Source organism: Schistocerca nitens, chromosome 2 (assembly GCF_023898315.1).
Source record: "Schistocerca nitens isolate TAMUIC-IGC-003100 chromosome 2, iqSchNite1.1, whole genome shotgun sequence".
In the NCBI taxonomy this organism is placed as follows: Eukaryota; Metazoa; Arthropoda; class Insecta; order Orthoptera; family Acrididae; genus Schistocerca; species Schistocerca nitens.
The window spans coordinates 633,051,019-633,072,182 of record NC_064615.1 but is presented as its reverse complement, the minus strand read 5'-3'; the positions used below and the strand labels follow the sequence as shown (position 1 = coordinate 633,072,182).

At 39.0% G+C, this 21,164-nt stretch overlaps 1 protein-coding gene across 2 annotated transcripts in view; it reads right to left on the bottom strand.

Annotated features, from left to right (window-relative positions):
• LOC126236748 (CCAAT/enhancer-binding protein zeta) overlaps positions 1-21,164 on the bottom strand; it is a 198,385-nt gene that overhangs the window by 147,909 nt on the left and 29,312 nt on the right. The window contains exons 1-4 of one of the 2 annotated variants that reach the window (XM_049946285.1): positions 19,736-19,848; positions 17,166-17,274; positions 16,764-16,955; positions 796-1,079 (exon numbers count right to left, since the gene is read on the bottom strand). In XM_049946285.1, coding sequence (XP_049802242.1) covers positions 796-1,079; positions 16,764-16,917 — 438 coding nt within the window. In that variant the 5' untranslated portion in view covers positions 16,918-16,955; positions 17,166-17,274; positions 19,736-19,848. Of the gene's footprint in view, positions 1-795; positions 1,080-16,763; positions 16,956-17,165; positions 17,275-19,735; positions 19,849-21,164 lie in introns of those variants that run through there. The other variant, XM_049946284.1, reaches the window with a different exon arrangement.

The window sequence follows — 21,164 nt, the reverse complement described above, 5'->3', positions numbered from 1 at the left end:
GTTTTGAACCTTTTTTCTGTTATGATACTTTGTGCCAGTATTCAATGATTTGTCATTTTATTTAGGATTCATAAAGTGGACCCAAATCTAATTTCCAGTGGTAATGATGTAGAGAAAAAATTCATCTTCTGCCATGTAACGAAACAGAAGCCACTAGCAAATTTTCAGTCCTGGGAGTCACTTCAAGCATTAACAGTCAAGTTAAACAGTGAGAACAAAAATCAGTTTGACCCACACATTCTTAAATTTCTATAGAGGAGAGAACTTTTTGTTGTGTGATGGATCAAACCTCCTCAACAGTTTTAAAAGTCCTCAGTAGCAGCAGAACAATCTGAGTGTAGCAACCTTCACCTCTTAAGCTGCTGTCACGCATTTTTCACATTAATACTCTTATTACCATACTAAACTTTTGTTTACCTGTTAGTATCCACTAAATCAACATCTTCCACTTATAACAGCTTCTACTGAATACTGCTTGAATCAAACAGAAAACTTCCTGAACATCCTTTCACTACGATAACTTGCAATAAATGTAGTTCTTCAAAGAGGCTTCACACAAAATGTTATAGTTTGTTATAGTTTGATTTTAACTGGTTCTGGCGATTGGTGTGTTATTCCCGTGGAGACACTACTTAGCAATTAATCTTCATACGTACTGCATATGTGTATATTATGAAGGCGAGTAAATATTTTTTTTTTTTTGTCCATAATACTGTCATCACCTTGAATATTAATGATACTAAGGTACAGATCAATAAATATTAAGTGCCACGAATGATCACATTTGAAACTTACACTTTCTAGTTCAGGATTCCCTGCAAGCAGTTTATAGAAAGCTGTTATAGCTTTCTCTTTATTCTTGTCCACAGAATCATGGGAGACAGACTGTAGTGACTGTACAAATGTCATATACAATTCCTTGAGTTGATCTTCAAAAAACCAGTACATGAGGTACTTTTGTCTCTTGGCTTTATTTCCTTCACTTAACCCCTGCAGGATGACATGAGGCCTGGCTTCAAAAGTTTTCAGCTTTCGGTGTGGAGGAAGTAGATCAGCCATAAAAAGTTCTGTCAGAGTGTCTGTTAAAGAAACACTTTATGTTAGTGTTATATTACATACTAAATTAGGCAAAACAACCAAAGCTAGAACAAATTCATTTGCAATTCTGTTCACTGACTGCACTGACTTCTAAAACATTAAATTTAGTTGATATGTTGAAAAAGAGAAGAGCCTAAACCAGATAAAATAATATTTATACTTTGCACAAAATAACAAAGTAATAGGACAATACCAATTAAATCATTAACTTGCACCATACAAATCTACAGAATACAATTTGTGATATCTCTCTCTCTCTCTCTCTCTCTCTCTCTCTCTCTCTCTGTGTGTGTGTGTGTGTGTGTGTGTGTGTTTCTTTTTGCAGCTAGCTGTAAGTTTACCAATGTGTACTGTCATATAGAAAATTTTCAGCTGCGTGATTGCTATTATGTATGCATACCTCTTTATTCTCTTATGGTGCAACAATGTGTTTTTGCTGAACTGTTACTGCACTATTACCAGCCAAATTTTAATTGTGCTGTGAAGCATGTTGATACAGAAATGACAGAACCTGACTTATTTCTCATTTTGTCGGCAGCTGTTCATTACAGTGGACACAGTTTCACTAAGCACAACCTATACCTAAATAGGACCAGGAAAAATATAAGTTGAGCTAAACGTGACAATATAGAGAATGGATTCAGGTTGGTGAAGATGACAATTAAGCTTTAAGAATAAAGGCATCAGCAGCAACACAAACAACATTGGCATCACCACACCCAACATCAACAGAAGAAAGAGAAGACCATGTAAGTCATCATTTTTGAAAGATTTTTAATAACCAAATAACACAAGAAAATGCTGTGATACAACTGCAGAAAGATGTAGGTCCATGTACAAGGAGGACCAGGATTTTAACTGCCACATGCAAGGGAAAGGTAACACCTGACGGTAAGTGATGGTTGGTTGGTTGGTTGATTTAGGGGATGAGACCAAATAGTGATGTCATCAGTTCAATCGGATTAGGGAAGGATGGGTAAGGAATTCAGCCGTGCCCTTTCACAGGAACCATCTTGGAATTCACCTGAAGTGGTTTAGGGAAATCATGCAAACCTAAATCAGGATGGCCGGATGTGGGTCTGAACTGTCCCCCCCTCCACCCCCCCCCCCTCCACCCCCAATGCGAGTCCAGTGTCCATTGTCCTAACAACTGCGTCACCTCATTTGGTGACGGTAAGTGAAGTAAAGTTTTCCTCAAATTAAATGTAGTCTGAATACCACAGTGTTTTACTAGACATGTTCCTATAGTATTCAGTGCAATGTGCCCTTACCTTTCTCCGTTTTGAACTGACATACTGAGATACAAGTGTGGTGTGAAAAATTCTCAGAACCAAATATAAAAAAAGTATTTACATCGCTGAAACTTCTTTTTATTTTTCAATGTAGTCTCCTTATAGATCGTTTCCTCCAGGCCAGCAAAATAGTTGTCAACTCCAGCTATCAATTCTTCATTTGAAGTGAATCTTCGTCCACCAAGTAAAATTTTCAGTTCTGGGAAGAGATGGAAGTCTGACGGAGCCATATCAGGTGAACAAGGCGGGTGTGGCAACAATTCATACCTTAGTTCGTGTAATTTTGCCGTGGCGATGGCACATGTGTGCGCGCGCGCATTGTCTTGATGGAAGATGACTTTCTTCCTTGCTAAACCTGGCCTTTTTTCGTGTATCTTTTATTGCAATTTGTCCAGGACGTTAGCATAGTATTCTGCAGTAATTCTTTGCCCGGTGGGGAGATAATCTACAAACAGAATCCCCTTCGCATCCCAGAACACTGCTGTCATGACCTTTCCCGCCGAAGGAATCGTCTTCGCTTTCTTTGGTGGCGGAGAATCAGCATGTTTCCACTGCTTTGACTGTTGTTTTGTCTCTGGGGTATAGTAGTGCACCAAAGTTTCATCTGTGGTCACAAAGTGGCACAAAAAATCTTGTTTGTTTCTCCTAAAACGGGTCAAACATTGTTGCAATATGTCCATTCTCATGCGTTTTTGATCCAGCGTCAAGAATTGCGGCACTCATCGTGCAGATAATTTTTTCATTTCTAATTCTTCAGTTAAAATTTGATATATCTTTTCAGATGACATCTGGTAAGCGTGACCAATTTCACGCACTTTCAATCAGCAATCCTCCATTACCATTTTGTGCACTTTTGTTCACAGGCAACAGTCCAATGAATATCACCTGAACAACTCATTGCGCTAGTGCTGATCTCTCGTTGTGATTCCGAGAACTTTTTAAACCACCCTCGTATACAGCTTAACTTGGACTGCAAACGAGGATGTAACTTGGTGTTATCCACATTAACAAACCTTTGCAAGATGTGAAAGGAGTGATAAGTTTCAGAAAAATATCCTTGGTCCGAATTTAGATTTGGCCTGGTATTTACCAGCTAAGCCACCAAGCCACACTTCAGCAGCAAGAATACATGAACACACAATCAAAGAAACATAGATAATTTTTTCAGAACTATCAGTAATAATAAACACTTTTGCAGAGATAAAACACACTAGGTAACAGGACATGAAAGCAGTAAATTAAGGGTAGGCCTTCATTACCAATGTTAAATTGCTTGGAAGTATTTTTTTGGAATAGATAACATCTGCAATAATGAGTTGATCAGACTTCCAGGTAAAGTTTTCTAAAGGAAGTGGTAGTGATAGCAACACTACACCGAAGGATATTTTCATTCCCAACATTTATCTCATTCCAACAGACTTGCCCTTGATGCCACAACCTTCAGGTAGTTGGTCTTTACTTAGAGTGTAGATTTCCTATCACTTTATACAGCTTGTACCCGAGTATCAATTGGAAACAACATATACTTAGTGGATAAATCTTTTACTCCACAGTACAGTGTGCACTGTTTTGAAACTTCCTGGTAGATTAAAATTGTGCGCTTGACAGGGACTCAAACTTGAAGGTTCTTATCCGAACTACCCAGGCATGACTCACAACCCGCCCTCATAGTTTCAATTCTAACAATACCTCTCTCTCCATTTTTGTAAACTTCACAAAAGCTTAACGCTATTTTGTCGAAAGACGACATGTTGAGAAACGTGGCTGTTGTACTTAAGGTTTATAATTTAGCTGTTTTTTATATAAATTATAAACCTTCACAAAAGCTGTTTCCTATATCTCAATGAGCTAACACTTCTGGAAGAAACGATACTGTAGATAAATGATTTTGCCACAGTCAAGGGATGTTTCCATAATGACTCTTTCTCTCTCCAATAATTGTGCACTGGTTAGAAAATTTCTTATTCTAACTGCTGCAAGGACAAAAAGGGAGCCAGTAAGCTAATGAGAAAAACAAAATCCAGCTTATTAGACTAATAAAATCTTTCATTGGCATTATGATGAGATAGTGAGATCAGTGGCTCAGTGGATAAATGACAGACTAATAAGTCAAAGGTCAGTGACCTCACTCCCTAGTCATTCCTATGATTTGTCATGTCATTTACTACGTCTCTCACCTCTGGTAATGATCTCCAAATGTGCAAAATTTGAAGCTGCATAACAATTTAGAGTCCACATTAAACAGTAACTCCCTTTATAACTGGCTGGAAAAGCCAGTTCAACGATCATAGCATGACAAGGGCATAATTTCTCCAATAATGCCTAGTAAAGTACCGCGGTACTCACACCAAACTTTGGGTGTGAATGGCTTTGTTTCGTGAACAAATTATTAACTACAGCTATCCACATGCACAGTATAAATACAACACCTCCCATTTCTGCAGCCAATAAATTATTCTGAAGTAGCAATACTTCAAAATACTCTGCACCACGAGAATATATCTGCTGAGCTAATTGAAAGCTGTATGAAATGTGCCACTGGTTGTTATGGCAAAGTCAACCAAGAGGAAGGAACACTTCTCAAATTGCTAAAAATGAGAGAGACTGTGCTAATATGTAACCTTTTTGACATGAAGTCCTATGTTTACAAGACAAATCCTGTTAAAGATGTTTCACATAAAATGGCAAAACATGACACACAAGACAGAAACATGTATGGAAGAAACAACATTCTGCATGAGGCACAGCATGAGGTTCTCATTTGCAGCTCTGCCAGCAATCAATAGTGGTATTTGCAACTGTGAAATAAGTATCTTTCAAAGGTGTTGACAGTATTTTCAGAAACAGAGGTTTGGTATTATGGATAAAGCTGTTAAAATTACTTTAGTTTCACAGCCAGTGGACACACACATCTACACAGATGAACTGGTGTGAGTCTCATGGCAGAGTAGAGCTGCAAGCTACCATGGATGTCACCCCCTTTGTATGGGCAGAACTGCAGACCCAGGTGTTTACTTACTGGTGGCAATAAAGCAGGACCTGTCATATCTTAAGCTGAGATCAACCAACATGGACCTGCCTTTTGCATTGTGCTGTACTCTTGGTTTCATGCGTTAGCTGTTTCAGTCATACTTGCTGGTCACATTTTATGCTTTTCTCCATTCCAATTTCTACATGATGTTCAGATTTTCTGCTCTCATGTGGATTGATCCACATGTCAAATTTTCCCTCTTCCTGGATCCAACTCCCTGGCTTTCGGGTCAAGCAACCACCATCTGCTGGAGTAGGGACATTTGAACTGACAGGATGGTTTTGCAGCACTGTCACACCTGTTCAGATACACAAGCAGGCACGGCAATGGAATGTTCTTACACATGTGATGCTTTTTTTCCTTTTTTTCTATGTTGTTAATTTTTGACCCCCATGGACCCAGAAGTGTGCAATGCTTGTATCAGCAGTTGTGCATCAAGATGCAACAACAACTGCAGCAGGAGCACATGCACAAGTTGCTCAAACAGAAGTGAAGTCAATGGGAATGCTGCACTGCCAGGTAAAGGGTTTTGTCGATCCAACTGATAAGGCCACCTTGTTATTGTCCAACTATGTGGAGTTGTATGAAATCATACAAAATTTCAAGTCCTTTACTGAGCCTGAGAAACTTAACTTTGGGGAACTCTGTCAGTCGATTGCGCAGACTTTGGACATCAAACCCATGTGGTGGTGGTACCACTGCAGTTTAACCAGCACTGCAAGTGCCATAGGCCATCATGTGTTTCCTGGATCATATGCAAGGTCTCTCAGGCAAGTATCAGTTTGAGTATCCCCACTGTGCTACCTTCTATGCGGACTCATTAATTGGGAACCTGATGATCTGGTTAGTACCTGACCCCAAGGTCCAAACTACGGCATTAGCATTGTCAGATCCTTGTTTATCTGAAGCTGCCCAGATGTTGAATTACATAACCTTACTGTAGCAGCAAGTGATGCACTTTCTGATACTGGCGGGTTGCAAAGTTTACATATGGTAAATAGCCCCGGTATCCCATAGGATTTGCAAGGTGACCTTGCCTTCACTGAACCATTGTGTGATGATACCATTGACGATTTGCACATGGTAATGTCACAGTGCTGCCTGTCATCACCCGCGGTGAGCTTGGCAGGTACAAGTATGCCGAAGAGTCATAATCTCTGCATGTGACATTTGTCAGACTCTAGGCGCCATTCTCCTCCTGCATCTGTTTCCACTCAAGTGTAAGTCAGCGGTCCTGTTGTTATTTGGTGCATACTAGATAGGACTGCCCATACACAGTCATGTGTGGGGTATGCCAAAATGTAGGTCATTTGGCAACAGTTTATGACAAGTGGTGAGCTGCAAGACTATCATCAGAGGCCCTAGTGTTTTCTCTGGACTCAGAGGCTGTATTCGCCACCCCATAAGCGTCAGCCCAATGTATTTTGCTAATGATGGTTGTGGATGGGTGACCAATAGCGTTTCAGGTAGACATGGGGACATTACCATGTGCAAATCATCAATGGCATCATCACACAATGGTTCAGTGAAGGCAAGGTCACCTTGCCAATCCTATGGAATACCGGGGCTGTTTACCAATAATAGGGGTAATGCAGGAGTAGGTTTAATAATGAATAAAAATATAGGAGTCCAGGTTAGCTACTACAAACAGCATAGTGAATGCATTATTGTGGCCAAGATAGACACGAAGACCACGCCCACTACAGTAGTACAAGTTTATATGCCAACTAGCTCTGCAGATGATGAAGAAATAGATGAAATGTATGACGAGATAAAAGAAATTATTGAGGTAGTGAAGGGAGATGAAAATTTAATAGTCATGGGTGACTGGAATTCGTCAGTAGGAAAAGGGAGAGAAGGAAACATAGTAGGTGAATATGGATTGGGGGGAAGAAATGAACGAGGAAGCGGCCTTGTAGAATTTTGCACATAGCATAACTTAATCATAACTAACACTTGGTTCAAGAATCATAAAAGAAGGTTGTACACCTGGAAGAATCCTGGAGATACTAAAAGGTATCAGATAGATTATATAATGGTAAGACAGAGATTTAGGAACCAGGTTTTAAATTGTAAGACTTTTCCAGGGGCAGATGCGGATTCTGACCACAATCTATTGGTTATGAACTGCAGATTGAAACTGAAGAAACTGCAAAAAGGTGCGAATTTAAGGAGATGGGACCTGGATAAACTGAAAGTACCAGAGGTTGTAGAGAGTTTCAGGGAGAGCATAAGGGAACAATTGACAGGAATGGGGGAAAGAAATACAGTAGAAGAAGAATGGGTAGCTCCGAGGGATGAAGTAGTGAAGGCAGCAGACGATCAAGTAGGTAAAAAGACAAGGGCTAATAGAAATCCTTGGGTAACAGAAGAAATATTGAATTTAATTGATGAAAGGAGAAAATATAAAAATGCAGTAAATGAAGCAGGCAAAAAGGAATACAAACGTCTCAAAAATGAGATCGACAGGAAGTGCAAAATGGCTAAGCAGGGATGGCTAGAGGACAAATGTAAGGATGAAGAGGCTTGTCTCTCTAGGGGTAAGATAGATACTGCCTACAGGAAAATTAAAGAGACCTTTGGAGAGAAGAGAACCACTTGTATGAATATCAAGAGCTCAGATGGCAACCCAGTTCTAAGCAAAGAAGGGAAGGAAGAAAGGTGGAAGGAGTATATAGAGGATTTATACAAGGGCAATGTACTTGAGGACAATATTATGGAAATGGAAGAGGATGTAGATGAAGACGAAATGGGAGATACGATACTGCGTGAAGAGTTTGACAGAGCACTGAAAGACCTGAGTCGAAACAAGGCCCCGGGAGTAGACAACATTCCATTAGAACTACTGATGGCCTTGGGAGAGCCAGTCATGACAAAACTCTACCATCTGGTGAGCAAAATGTATGAGACAGGCGAAATACCCTCAGACTTCAAGAAGAATATAATAATTCCAATCCCAAAGGAAGCAGGTGTTGACAGATGTGAAAATTACCGAACTATCAGTTTAATAAGTCACAGCTGCAAAATACTAATGCGAATTCTTTACAGACGAATGGAAAAACTGGTAGAAGCGGACCTCGGGGAAGATCAGTTTGGATTCCGTAGAAATGTTGGAATACGTGAGGCAATAGTAACCTTGCGACTTATCTTAGAAGGAAGATTAAGAAAAGGCAAACCTACGTTTCTAGCATTTGTAGACTTAGAGAAAGCTTTTGACAATGTTAACTGGAATACTCTCTTTCAAATTCTGAAGGTGGCAGGGGTAAAATACAGGGAGCGAAAAGCCATTTACAATTTGTACAGAAACCAGATGGCAGTTATAAGAGTCGAGGGGCATGAAAGGGAAGCAGTGGTTGGGAAAGGAGTGAGACAGGGTAGTAGCCTGTCCCCGATGTTATTCAACCTGTATATTGAGCAAGCAGTAAAGGAAACAAAAGAAAAATTTGGAGTACGTATTAAAATCCATGGAGAAGAAATAAAAACTTTGAGGTTTGCCGATGACATTGTAATTCTGTCAGAGACAGCAAAGGACTTGGAAGAGCTGTTGAACGGAATGGACAGTGTCTTGAAAGGAGGATATAAGATGAACATCAACAAAAGCAAAACGAGGATAATGGAATGTAGTCAAATTAAATCGGGTGATGCTGAGGGAATTAGATTAGGAAATGAGACACTTAAAGTAGTAAAGGAGTTTTGCTATTTAGGGAGTAAAATAACTGATGATGGTCGAAGTAGAGAGGATATAAAATGTAGACTGGCAATGGCAAGGAAATCGTTTCTGAAGAAGAAAAATTTGTTAACATCGAGTATAGATTTAAGTGTCTGGAAGTCGTTTCTGAAAGTATTTGTATGGAGTGTAGCCATGTATGGAAGTGAAACATGGGCGATGACTAGTTTGGACAAGAAGAGAATAGAAGCTTTCGAAATGTGGTGCTACAGAAGAATGCTGAAGATAAGGTGGGTAGATCACGTAACTAATGAGGAGGTATTGAATAGAATTGGGGAGAAGAAGAGTTTGTGGGCACAACTTGACTAGAAGAAGGGATCGGGTGGTAGGACATCTTTTGAGGCATCAAGGAATCACAAATTTAGCATTGGAGGGCAGCGTGGAGGGTAAAAATCATAGAGGGAGACCAAGAGATGAATACACTAAGCAGATTCAGAAGGATGTAGGTTGCAGTAAGTACTGGGAGATGAAGAAGCTTGCACAGGATAGAGTAGCATGGAGAGCTGCATCAAACCAGTCTCAGGACTGAAGACCACAACACCAACAACTGGGGACAACCATCAGCCACACACCGTTGGGTGTCTTGCGGAATATAAATGTAGATGTAGATGTAGATGTAGAAGACTGTACAAGGCTCTTGGGCTGCTGTGTTGCAACAACTCTAAATCAAGTATTACACTAGGTGATCAAAAGTATCCAGACACCACAAAAACATACTTTTTTTCATATTTGGCGCATTGTGCTGCCACAATACTGCCAGGTACTCCATACCAGTGACCTCAGTAGTCTTTAGACATCGTGAGAGAGCAGAATGGGGCACTCCGCGGAACTCATGGACTTCAAATGTACTCAGGTGATTGGGTGTAAAGTGAGTCATATGTCTGTATGGAGATTTCCACACTCCTAAACATCTCTAGGTCCATTGTTTCCAATGTGATAGTGAAGTGGAAACATGAAGAGACATGTACAGCACAAAACCATACAGGCCGACCTCATCTGTTGACTGACAGATACCGCCAACAGTTGAAGAAGGTCATAATGCGTAATAGGCAGACACCTATCCAGACCATAACACAGGAATTCCAAACTGCATCAGGAGCCACTAAAAGTACTATGACAGTTAGGCAGGAGGTGAGAAAATCTGGATTTGATGGTTGAGCAGCTGCTCATAAGCCACACATCACACCAGTAAAAATCAAATGACACTTTGCTTGGTGCAAGGAGCGTAAACATTAGTTAATTGAACAGTGGAAAAACATTGCGTGGAGTGACGAATCACGGTACACCATGTGGTGATCCGATGGCAGGGTGTGGATATGATGAATGCTTGGTGAACATCATCTGCCAGCGTGTGTAGTGCCAACAGTAAAATTTGGGGGCAGTGGTGTAATGGTGTGGTCATGTTTTCATGAAGGGGCCTTGTACGCCTTGTTGTTTTGCATGGCACTATCACAGCACAGGCCTAAATTGATGTTTTAAGCACCTTCTTGCTCCCCACTGTTGAAGAGCAATTCGGGTACGGCGATTACACCTTTCAACATGAGCAAGCACCTATTCATAACACACAGCCTGTGGCAGAGTGGTTACACGACAATAGCATCACTATAATGGACTGGCCTGCACAGAGTCCTGACCTCAGTCCTACAGAACACCTTTGGGAAGTTTTGGAACGCCTACTTCGTACCAGGCCTCTCCGACCGACATCGCTACCTCTCCTCAGTGCAGCACTCCGTGAAGAATGGGCTGCCATTCCCCAAGAAACCTTTCAGCACCTCACTGAACATATACCTGCGAGAGTGGAAGCTGTCATCAAGGCTAAGGGTGAGCCAACACCATATTGAATTCCAGCATTACCGATGGAGGTCGCCACAAACTTGTAAGTCATTTTCAGCCAGGTGTCCAGGTACTTTTGATCGCATAGTGTACCTTACAGTAAACAGTAGATTCCACTGTGGGGCAGTTCGCCATCTCAGTGTACTATAAGAAAGTAGAACAGTAGCTTACATTGTTAGTGGTAAATTCACCATTGGCACAAAATACTTTTGGGCTGAAGCCTTGTCTGTTTGTGGATTACAGATCATTGACAAGAGTTCATTTAGTGACCCAATAGGTCCAGTTTCAAGATTTGGAGTCTCTATTGAGATTGCATGTCCAAATGTTTGAGAATACCTTGGCCTGGACAGAAAATTTCGAGTCTCATGTGTCCCTTAACCCGTCAGCAATATCAAATTTTGTTGCCTCCACCCTATTTGCATGACCAAGTGCAGCAAAGTCAAGTTCAAGTTCAAGTTCAAGTTCAAGTTCAAGTTGCAGCATAGGCAGAGACTCTGTCATTTTTCTCCATTTTGTCTAGTCAGCGAGCCACCCCTTTGGTGATAATTAAGAAACCAAATGGCACCATGTGCCTTTGCAGCAATTTTAAACAAAAAGTCAAAACTCAATGTGTCATGGATTGTATCCCATTTCATGTCTGGAGGAGTTTTTGGTGAAGTTATCAGGTCCCTAGCATTTTTACACATCAAATTGTGCAACACACACCAGCAGTTGCCACTGGATACCACATCTCAGCATTCCTTACTGTTCCACACCCTGTTTGTGCTTTACCACTTTAATCACTTGCCCTTTGGTATTTCATGTGCCCTGAGAATTTATCAAAGATATTGGGAGCATTACCTGTTGTGTCAACTACCTCGATGACATCTGTGTCACAGGCTCCCGTGAGAGATGCATTTACGCAATCTGCAGGGGATTTTCCAACACCTTCTGGAGAATGGCCTTTGTTGCAAATTGGAAAAATGTAGTAGTTTTGCTCTAAACATGCATTTTTGGGTTATGTGCTTAGCCAAGATGGCCTTATCACTATGGATGAGAACATCGAAGCCACCATCAACCTGTTGCCAACCACAACCCTGAAGAAGCTCCAGTCCTTATTGGGCAAGATTTCTTATTATGCTAAGTTCATTCTCTAGGCTGCATACATCTGCCACCCTCTTAACTGGGTTTGCCAAAAGGGCATCAAATTCATGTGGTCTGCAGACTGTCAAGGGGCTTTCCAGTCCCTCAAGTAGTGTTTGTGGTCCACTCTGTTTGATTTCTTTTATGCCGGGTAAGTCACTAATCCTGGTCACCAATGCAACCTAATATAGCATTGGTGCAGTCCTGTCTCATTGAAACCCAGATGGTACCAGGTATCCCATTGCTATACATGTTGAATATGCTCTTAATGACAAAAAGTAACTATTCACAAATGGGAAAAAAGGCACTGGCTATCATTTTCAGTGACAAAAACTTTCAGTGGAATTGGGTGAGCTCTATTTTTAGTGTCAAAAACTTTCAGTGGAATTGGGTGAGCTCTTTCTCTTAAATTATTACTATTACACTCATAACATTGGCTCACGCACAGGTCGTCAGCTGCAGAGGCTCACTGTTAGCAGTGTTCAGTGCACTGTGTATCGGACACATTAGTACTTGGTCCAGCATTAAAGTCTGATGTTAGTTCCATCACAGTCTGCCACCTGTTCTGTTTTACCAGTCTGCACAGCCTACAACATCCAACATCTGTAATGAGGAGTGGCCACCCAACCCAACAATGCCTGGGCATGGTTTCACCACACATTGAAGACACTCCCCATAGCAGTCCTTGAACACTGTTGTGCAGTTTCCAAAATGCTCATGCTGAGCCTCTGGGCTGCCTTGGTCAAACTCATATAGATTGTGAGGCTTCCCCATTCTACAGATGGACAGTACGCTCACTGATACTGCATGTACCATGCGTGACTCTGACTAATAGCCATTCTTTGCCAGGTGATGCTGCTACCGCCTGGATGGGTTTATATCAATAGTAGGTCATTGGCTATTTCTTTCATTTTTCCAGGCTGAATCATTTTCCTCAGATTCCATGATGCTACTATCAGATCCTTTGTCCGTTTCCTTTTCCAGGGTCATGATACATGTTTTCCATCCAGTTTCCAAGGCTTCTCTTGAAATTCCATATTATTATTATTATTTCTTTCTTTTCTCAGACATTATGTCTGGTCAAGAATGGAAAGTGACGCGGACCTTGATCAAGCGTGACTTCCTTTTAACTGTACAGTATATGTTATATTGCATTTAGGAACTTTCGGGTAATTGAACATGTATCAATAATTACGGATTTCTGTAGTTGTATATATAAGTTTGGATGTAGCTGTATTGCATTGATGTACTGGTGGATATTGTGTGGTATGACTCCTGTGGTTGATAGTATAATTGGTATAGTGTCAACTTTATCCTGATGCCACAAGTCCTTGACTTCCTCAGCCAGTTGGATGTATTTTTCAATTTTTTCTCCTGTTTTCTTTTGTATATTTGTTGTATTGGGTATGGATATTTCGATTAGTTGTGTTAATTTCTTCTTTTTATTGGTGAATATGACGTCAGGTTTGTTATGTGGTGTTGTTTTATCTGTTATAACGGTTCTGTTCCAGTATAATTTGTATTCATCATTCTCCAGTACATTTTGTGGTGCATACTTGTATGTGGGAACGTGTTGTTTTATAAGTTTATGTTGTAAGGCAAGCTGTTGATGTATTATTTTTGCTACATTGTCATGTCTTCTGGGGTATTCTGTATTTGCTAGTATTGTACATCTGCTTGTGATGTGATCTACTGTTTCTATTTGTTGTTTGCAAAGTCTGCATTTATCTGTTGTGGTATTGGGATCTTTAATAATATGCTTGCTGTAATATCTGGTGTTTATTGTTTGATCCTGTATTGCAATCATGAATCCTTCCGTCTCACTGTATATATTGCCTTATCTTAGACATGTGTTGGATGTGTCTTGATCGATGTGTGGCTGTGTTAGATGATACGGGTGCTTGTCATGTAGTGTTTTCTTTTTCCAATTTACTTTCTTCGTATCTGTTGATTTTACGTGATCTGAAGGGTTGTAGAGGTGGTTATGAAATTGTAGTGGTGTAGCCGATGTATTTATATGAGTGATTGCTTTGTGTATTTTGCTAGTTTCTGCTCGTTCTATAAAGAATTTTCTTAAATTGTCTACCTGTCCATAATGTAGGTTTTTTATGTCTATAAACCCCCTTCCTCCTTCCTTTCTGCTTAATGTGAATCTTTCTGTTGCTGAATGTATGTGATATATTCTATATTTGTGGCATTGTGATCGTGTAAGTGTATTGAGTGCTTCTAGGTCTGTGTTACTCCATTTCACTACTCCAAATGAGTAGGTCAATATTGGTATAGCATAAGTATTTATAGCTTTTGTCTTGTTTCTTGTTGTCAATTCTGTTTTCAGTATTTTTGTTAGTCTTTGTCTATATTTTTCTTTTAGTTCTTCTTTAATATTTGTATTATCTATTCCTATTTTTTGTCTGTATCCTAGATATTTATAGGCATTTTTTTTTTCCATCACTTCTATGCAGTCACTGTGGTTATCCAATATGTAATCTTTGTGTTTAGTGTGTTTTCCCTTGACAATGCTATTTTTCTTACATTTGTCTGTTCCAAAAGCCATATTTATATCATTGCTGAATACTTCTGTTATCTTTAGTAACTGGTTGAGTTGTTGATTTGTTGCTGCCAGTAGTTTTAGATCATCCATGTATAGCAAATGTGTGATTTTGTGTGGGTATGTTCCAGTAATATTGTATCCATAATTTGTATTATTTAGCATGTTGGATAGTGGGTTCAGAGCAAGGCAGAACCAGAAAGGACTTAATGAATCTCCTTGGTATATTCCACGCTTAATCTGTATTGGCTGTGATGTGATATTATTTGAATTTGTTTGGATATTAAGTGTGGTTTTCCAATTTTTCATTACTATGTTTAGGAACTGTATCAATTTAGGATCTACTTTGTATATTTCCAATATTTGTAGTAACCATGAGTGGGGTACACTATCAAAAGTTTTTTGGTAATCAATGTATGCGTAGTGTAGCGACCTTTGTTTAGTTTTAGCTTGATATGTCACCTCTGCATCTATTATCAGTTGCTCTTTACATCCTCGTGCTCCTTTGCAACAGACTTTTTGTTCTTCATTTATAATTTTGTTCTGTGTTGTATGTGTCATTAATTTCTGTGTAATGACTGAAGTTAATATTTTGTATATTGTTGGTAGGCATGTTATGGGGCGATATTTAGCTGGGTTTGCTGTGTCTGCTTTATCTTTAGGTTTCAGATAAGTTATTCCATGTGTAAGTGTATCAGGGAATGTGTACGGGTGTGCAATGTAACTGTTAAATAATTTAGTTAGATGTGAATGTGCTGAGGTGAACTTCTTTAGCCAGAAATTTGCTATTTTATCTTTTCCAGGGGCTTTCCAATTGTGAGTAGAATTAATTGCTTGGATGACTTCATGTTGCATTATCACTTCAGGCATTTGTGGTATCATCTTGTATGTGTCTGTTTCTGCTTGTATCCACCGTGCATGGCTGTTATGTTGTACCGGGTTTGACCATATGTTGCTCCAGAAGTGTTCCATGTCTGTTGTTTGGTGGATTGTCTATTTTAATGTGTGTGTTATCTATTGTCTGGTAAAATTTCTTTTGGTTTGTGTTGAATGTTTGGTTCTGTTTCCTTCTATTTTCACTTTTTTTGTATCTTCTAAGTCGTTTGGCCAATGCTTGTAATTTCTGCTTCTTTTGATCTAATTGCTCTATCGCTTCTTGTTGTGAGATTTTACCTAACCTTTTTCGTTTTTTTTCTGACATTTCATTTCTTATAAATTGTGTTAGCTGCCCGATGTCTTTTCTCAGTTTTTCTATTCTGGTCTGTAGCCTGTGTTGCCATGCTGGTTTTGTGGGTTTCTTCTGTGTGTTGGTTGGTTCTGATCTCTGCCTAGTGTGTATATTTAGTATAGTGAGTGCTCCTATATAAACCAGTAGTTGTAACTCTTCCATAGTTGTGTTTTCATTTATTTTGTTGTGTATGATTGTGTTGATAGTTTTTATTGTTGTTTCGACTTGTGGGTTATTTGGCGGTCTATGCAAGAATGGTCTAATGTCTGTATTTGTGTCTTTGTATTCTATATATGTCAGCTGAAATTTTTCTTCTATATCTAACATGTGTGTTACTTCGAGTTCTATATGTGCTTATTATTATTATTATTATTATTATTATTATTATTATTATTATTATTCGGTATGGGGTTATTAGCCCAAACCCCAATCTGGAGGACCAGGATTTGTATTAGGTTTACTCCTCTAAGGAAGCTGGCTTCACTATGCCTCTAGAGCCCTCCCTGCCCTACGTTGTGGGATACATGTTGTTTGGCTCCTCAGTCAAGACCGATCCGGCTTGGGTGACCCTGCCAGTAACTATGCTACCGCCAGCATAGCTCTCAACTTCAACGAAGTACACAAACCCTCCCACCCGACACTTGGATAATAGGTAGTTGTAGCTCCCAATTAGGCTGTACACTGCTGCCTGATATCACGGTAAAGAAGCAGCAGAACATAGCGTCCTCAATAAATTTGTTTTCAACCATTTAAAAATGTTTCATTTAGGCAACTACTACAATAAAAACAAAAATATGGACACACATTAAAATGTTCATAAGACACAGCAAGCTATATTACATCAATAAATGGTTGACATCCACTATATGGTGGAATGACTTTACCTATAACCATCAAACACTCATTCTTCTTTCCAACTTTGACAAGGCTGATCAAGTTCTTTAGAGTTGGCACATTATGAACAGGTGAATCTTGAATAAGAATTGTGTTTGCAGCAACTTTATCAGAGGCTGTTCCCTTGTTGACAACAGTTCGCATCCATGAGTAGTCAAACTGTCTGCCACCTTTTGATAATTCTGGACGGAAAAGCAAAATGATTTCAAGAGTGAAAAATGTCAAAAAAGAAAAACAATTTGAATGAAATAAATTCAAAATATGAAATTCAGTTTATCATAAATAACATAAACGTGTATGCTTAAAGACAAAAATTAACTATTTCAAGCTAAATGGTTAACTGCTGTAGGCTATTTCATATTCATAAAAAATATATTCTATGTTATACATACTGTTTGTATAGGAACAAGTCTCATCATTTAGTAGTTTCTTTGCTTCTAATTTTAAATGTTCTATTTCTGCATCTGACACTTTTGAGAATTCCTCTGGATCATCTGGAACCTAAATACATAAATATATGAAAAACAATAGCATAAGGGCAATCTAATTAAATCACAGGCATAAATGACATGCTAAGTCTAAATTAAACAGGCCTTTCCTTAATAATGAGAGCAATTATAGTAAATTATCTATTTTCAGTGACTATATTTGGAAGATAGCTAATTGCAGTGCATCCAGTAGAAACACTGGGGCTCTATTCACTTAATTTAAATCATCATATGACTGTAGAATACTCTGTGAAAATAAATGACATGGAGATTATGGTTCAAGAAAGTAAAGTTTAATTATCTTTAAAGACTGTACACAACTACAATTCCTATTAGTAATAACTAAAATAAAAAAATCAGTATCCCATTGTGCTTGCTTCTATGATAATGAAGCATTCAAATATTTCCCATTGGACCCTCATAGACAAAGTGAACATTAATAAAACCGCAGGGACAGATTCCTGACTCGAAATGGAGGGAAAAAGGTCCTATGAATAAGTGTCCACAAATGCATCATTGCCACAATAGATGGCACTGTCAAATGACAGTTCCTGGCCAAGTACCATGTGTTCCTTGTATGTTGCAGGCTGTGTGACTGATGCAGCATACTGAAAGCAGCAGAACAATCCAATATTCCTGCCGACAACAAGCAGAGATGGTGTTTGTGTACAGATAAGCAGATGGAAAAGGTCAAGGGGCAGCATGGTTATACCAAAACAAGTATGCTCACAGACACCAACCACATAATAAAACATTTCAAGCCCTTTTTGTGTGTTTACATGATCATGGTTCCCTTCAGACAGACGAACATGCATGGAGGCTGCGGAATGTGCATATATGAGATATGGGGGACCAGGTTCTACAGGATATTGGGACAAACCGTAGTACAAGGTCCAGGCAAGTGGCCCACCAACAATGTGCAAGAGACAGTACGATTAGGTGTATCCTGCATGACAATCACTACTATCACTATCACCTGGAGTCACATGGAGGACACTTTGAACATCTGTCGTAAAGTGGATGCGATACAGCTCTGTACTGGGTTCCGGGATGATTTATTGTCGTTGCACGCACATCGTCTATTTCCAGATACAAGTTCATAGGACCCTTTTCCCTCCATTTCCAATCAGGAATTCAACCCTGCAGTTTGTTGGTTTTATTAATGTTCACCCTGTATATTATCATCAATATGTAGTGTTATCACTCCATTGGTCACAGAAAAGTTTATGCTATTCAGATATTTCACACAATATTTTTTATACATCACATGCAATGAAGGACATTGTTTGGAATAAAATTATACACACTTCACAAACTGCTTTCACTGTGAAGTGGAATCAATCTGGACCACAGCTCCATACAATACAGTGTGACTGTATGTCCAATAGACAATTAAATACGAGGATATAAGAGAGCTAAGTTGGGTCTAGACGTGGAAATGATGAGAGAGTTAAAACCAAGAGAAATTAACATGAAAGATATCAATCCGGTTAATATGTGAAAGATAAATGCTTCATTTGCAGGTAAGAAATAGGCAAGAAATTGGACAGGGTTAGTAACTAGAAATTTGAATAAACTAGAATGAAATATAAAAAAGAAAGGTTGATGAAGGCAAAAAGGGATAAGACAATGGTACACAGGAATAAGAATAAAAGGACAAAGCAGAGGAGAAACTGAAGGAAGGAGAAAGTGACAGAAAAGACAACATACAGCAAAATAAAATAACAAGACAAATAGAACTACAAAGATAGGAAGAGAAAAGTAATGCTCAAAGTAACAGAAAGTGAGTGGAAATGATACTGTGGAGGAGAGACCTGTTGTGAATATAGTAGTGTACACTAAAAACAAGAGCGTGGCAAAAGTCTACATCCTAAAGAACCAGTTAGTATCTGTAGTGTATAAGTGCTGGTGCTGGGAGAAAAGACGCAGATAATCTCTTCTCTTGTATTCCCCAACCTGTTCACCAAAAAATTCATTTTTTTTACAAATCAGTTTATTTTTGGGTACACTCCTATACTCAAGTTTATTCTAGTAAGCTTTGTTTACAAGTTCTGAATCTCTGTTGATTAATAAATGGGAAAGTATCCATTTCACGGAAAAGAAATGAACAAAGCAAAATACATATCTTTACAACAATAGTGAATATACTCGTACTCTTGCAAAGCCTCTCACTGCACGCCAACAGTAAGCGTCTTAACTTTTATGCATACGTCTGAGAGAAACGTAAATAACATATAGTATACACTCTACAGGATATATTTCTTTATAAATGGTAATAATGAAGTAACACACAGCACAACATTTTTATAGCAGTGATCAGTTCTGAAGTGTTCAATACTAACTCCCATTGTGTCAACCAGTGCACTTGAGGTATCAGTCTGCTATAAACAATTCACTACTTTTCAAAACTATATGTTTTCCAAAGTATTAGATGTACAAATGTGATTGTCACATAAACAGAACCACAAACTCACCAAGTTTGCATTTCACATGCTACAAATGTTCTATGAATGCCCCTCTGGCCACATGACACATGTCCAAGTGGTAGTCAAGTTTGTTCCATACCATAAGTAGCAACAACCTGTCAATAGTCACAACAGCACTGATGCTTTCTCTGGGTTTTTCCAGTGTTCTTGGCAATGTACCACCAAAGGACAAAGTAACAATGTGTTTGGTCAGTCAACCTGTGGGGCAAAGGGGACAAAGCACATCATCTAAAACACTATGCCCAGTTCAGCAATGTGGAAGTTTGTCATTTAGATAGTGATGTACATTGATGGTTCAACGACAGGGTGCTCCATCCTGTCTGGAGATGAAATTCTCAGAATCGATAGTCAGTCGTGGAAATAACCACAACTGCAACATATCAAGATAACATGTACTCACCATAGTCTTTCCAAAGAAAAAAAACGGCCCACTCACCTTCCTCTGTAACATTCATCAACCAGTACTCTACTGTTTACCGAGAAAATCAGTGTCCCTATACTCCTGATACTAACACATAATGCTCTGTTCATGTGGCGGTTCTTTTTCATAATTCCTTTTGAATGCAAGGGTGCACTGTTCTAACAGATAAACATCTCGCATTTTCCAACAGACAAAAGCTCTTTTCTGGCTTTATAGCCATTCTGTCAAGGCACTGCACTTGTAACACCAACTGGTGGGCACAATGCAAACTTCATGAGTTTACGGTTTTATTTACATATTAATCAGATTTGTAGATGTAATGTTTTGGGGGGGGGGGGGAAACTTTGAAAATGACTGAATAATTCATAATAGCACTGTTCATTGAGCAAATAAGTACACTGTAAAAAAGATTTGTTCTTTGGATTTTTCTTCTAACTTCGTTCATTTTTCTTTAGGTACATACACAAATGCTCAATGTGCAAGGATTCATAAGTGACTCAAGTTTTATTTCAGAACTTCTCCATAATTCTTCAGGAGTAACAGTCTGAACAGCTTTTGTTGGAGATTGATTCTTCAGACAAATCGCAGTATGAATGGCTTAAGCTCAAAATTGTTGCATCCTGCATCAGTAAACATCAATCTTGCCTTTTTAATGATTGTCGGATTCAGGAATTCTGCATCTCTGTGTTGTTCTTGTGTGTAAATAATTGCTGTCTCACACTGAATTCAATTTGTCTTTTAAGAATGACTTCATGCGCTGACTTACAAACTCAATTCCATTATCTGTTCAAAGTATTTAAATTTTTTTGACTACTTTCCTTTTCTACTTTTTCTTTGAACTCAATGAAAGTACAGCACTCTGCTTTTGTTGATTTTAGTGTATAACCTAATGGCTTCCTTGACATATCACCCATAAAAAGTGAGTATATAATGTGCTCCTGCCTATGAAGTTATGCCCATTAGTCCACAAACATTGGAACGTACTATATCATTTAG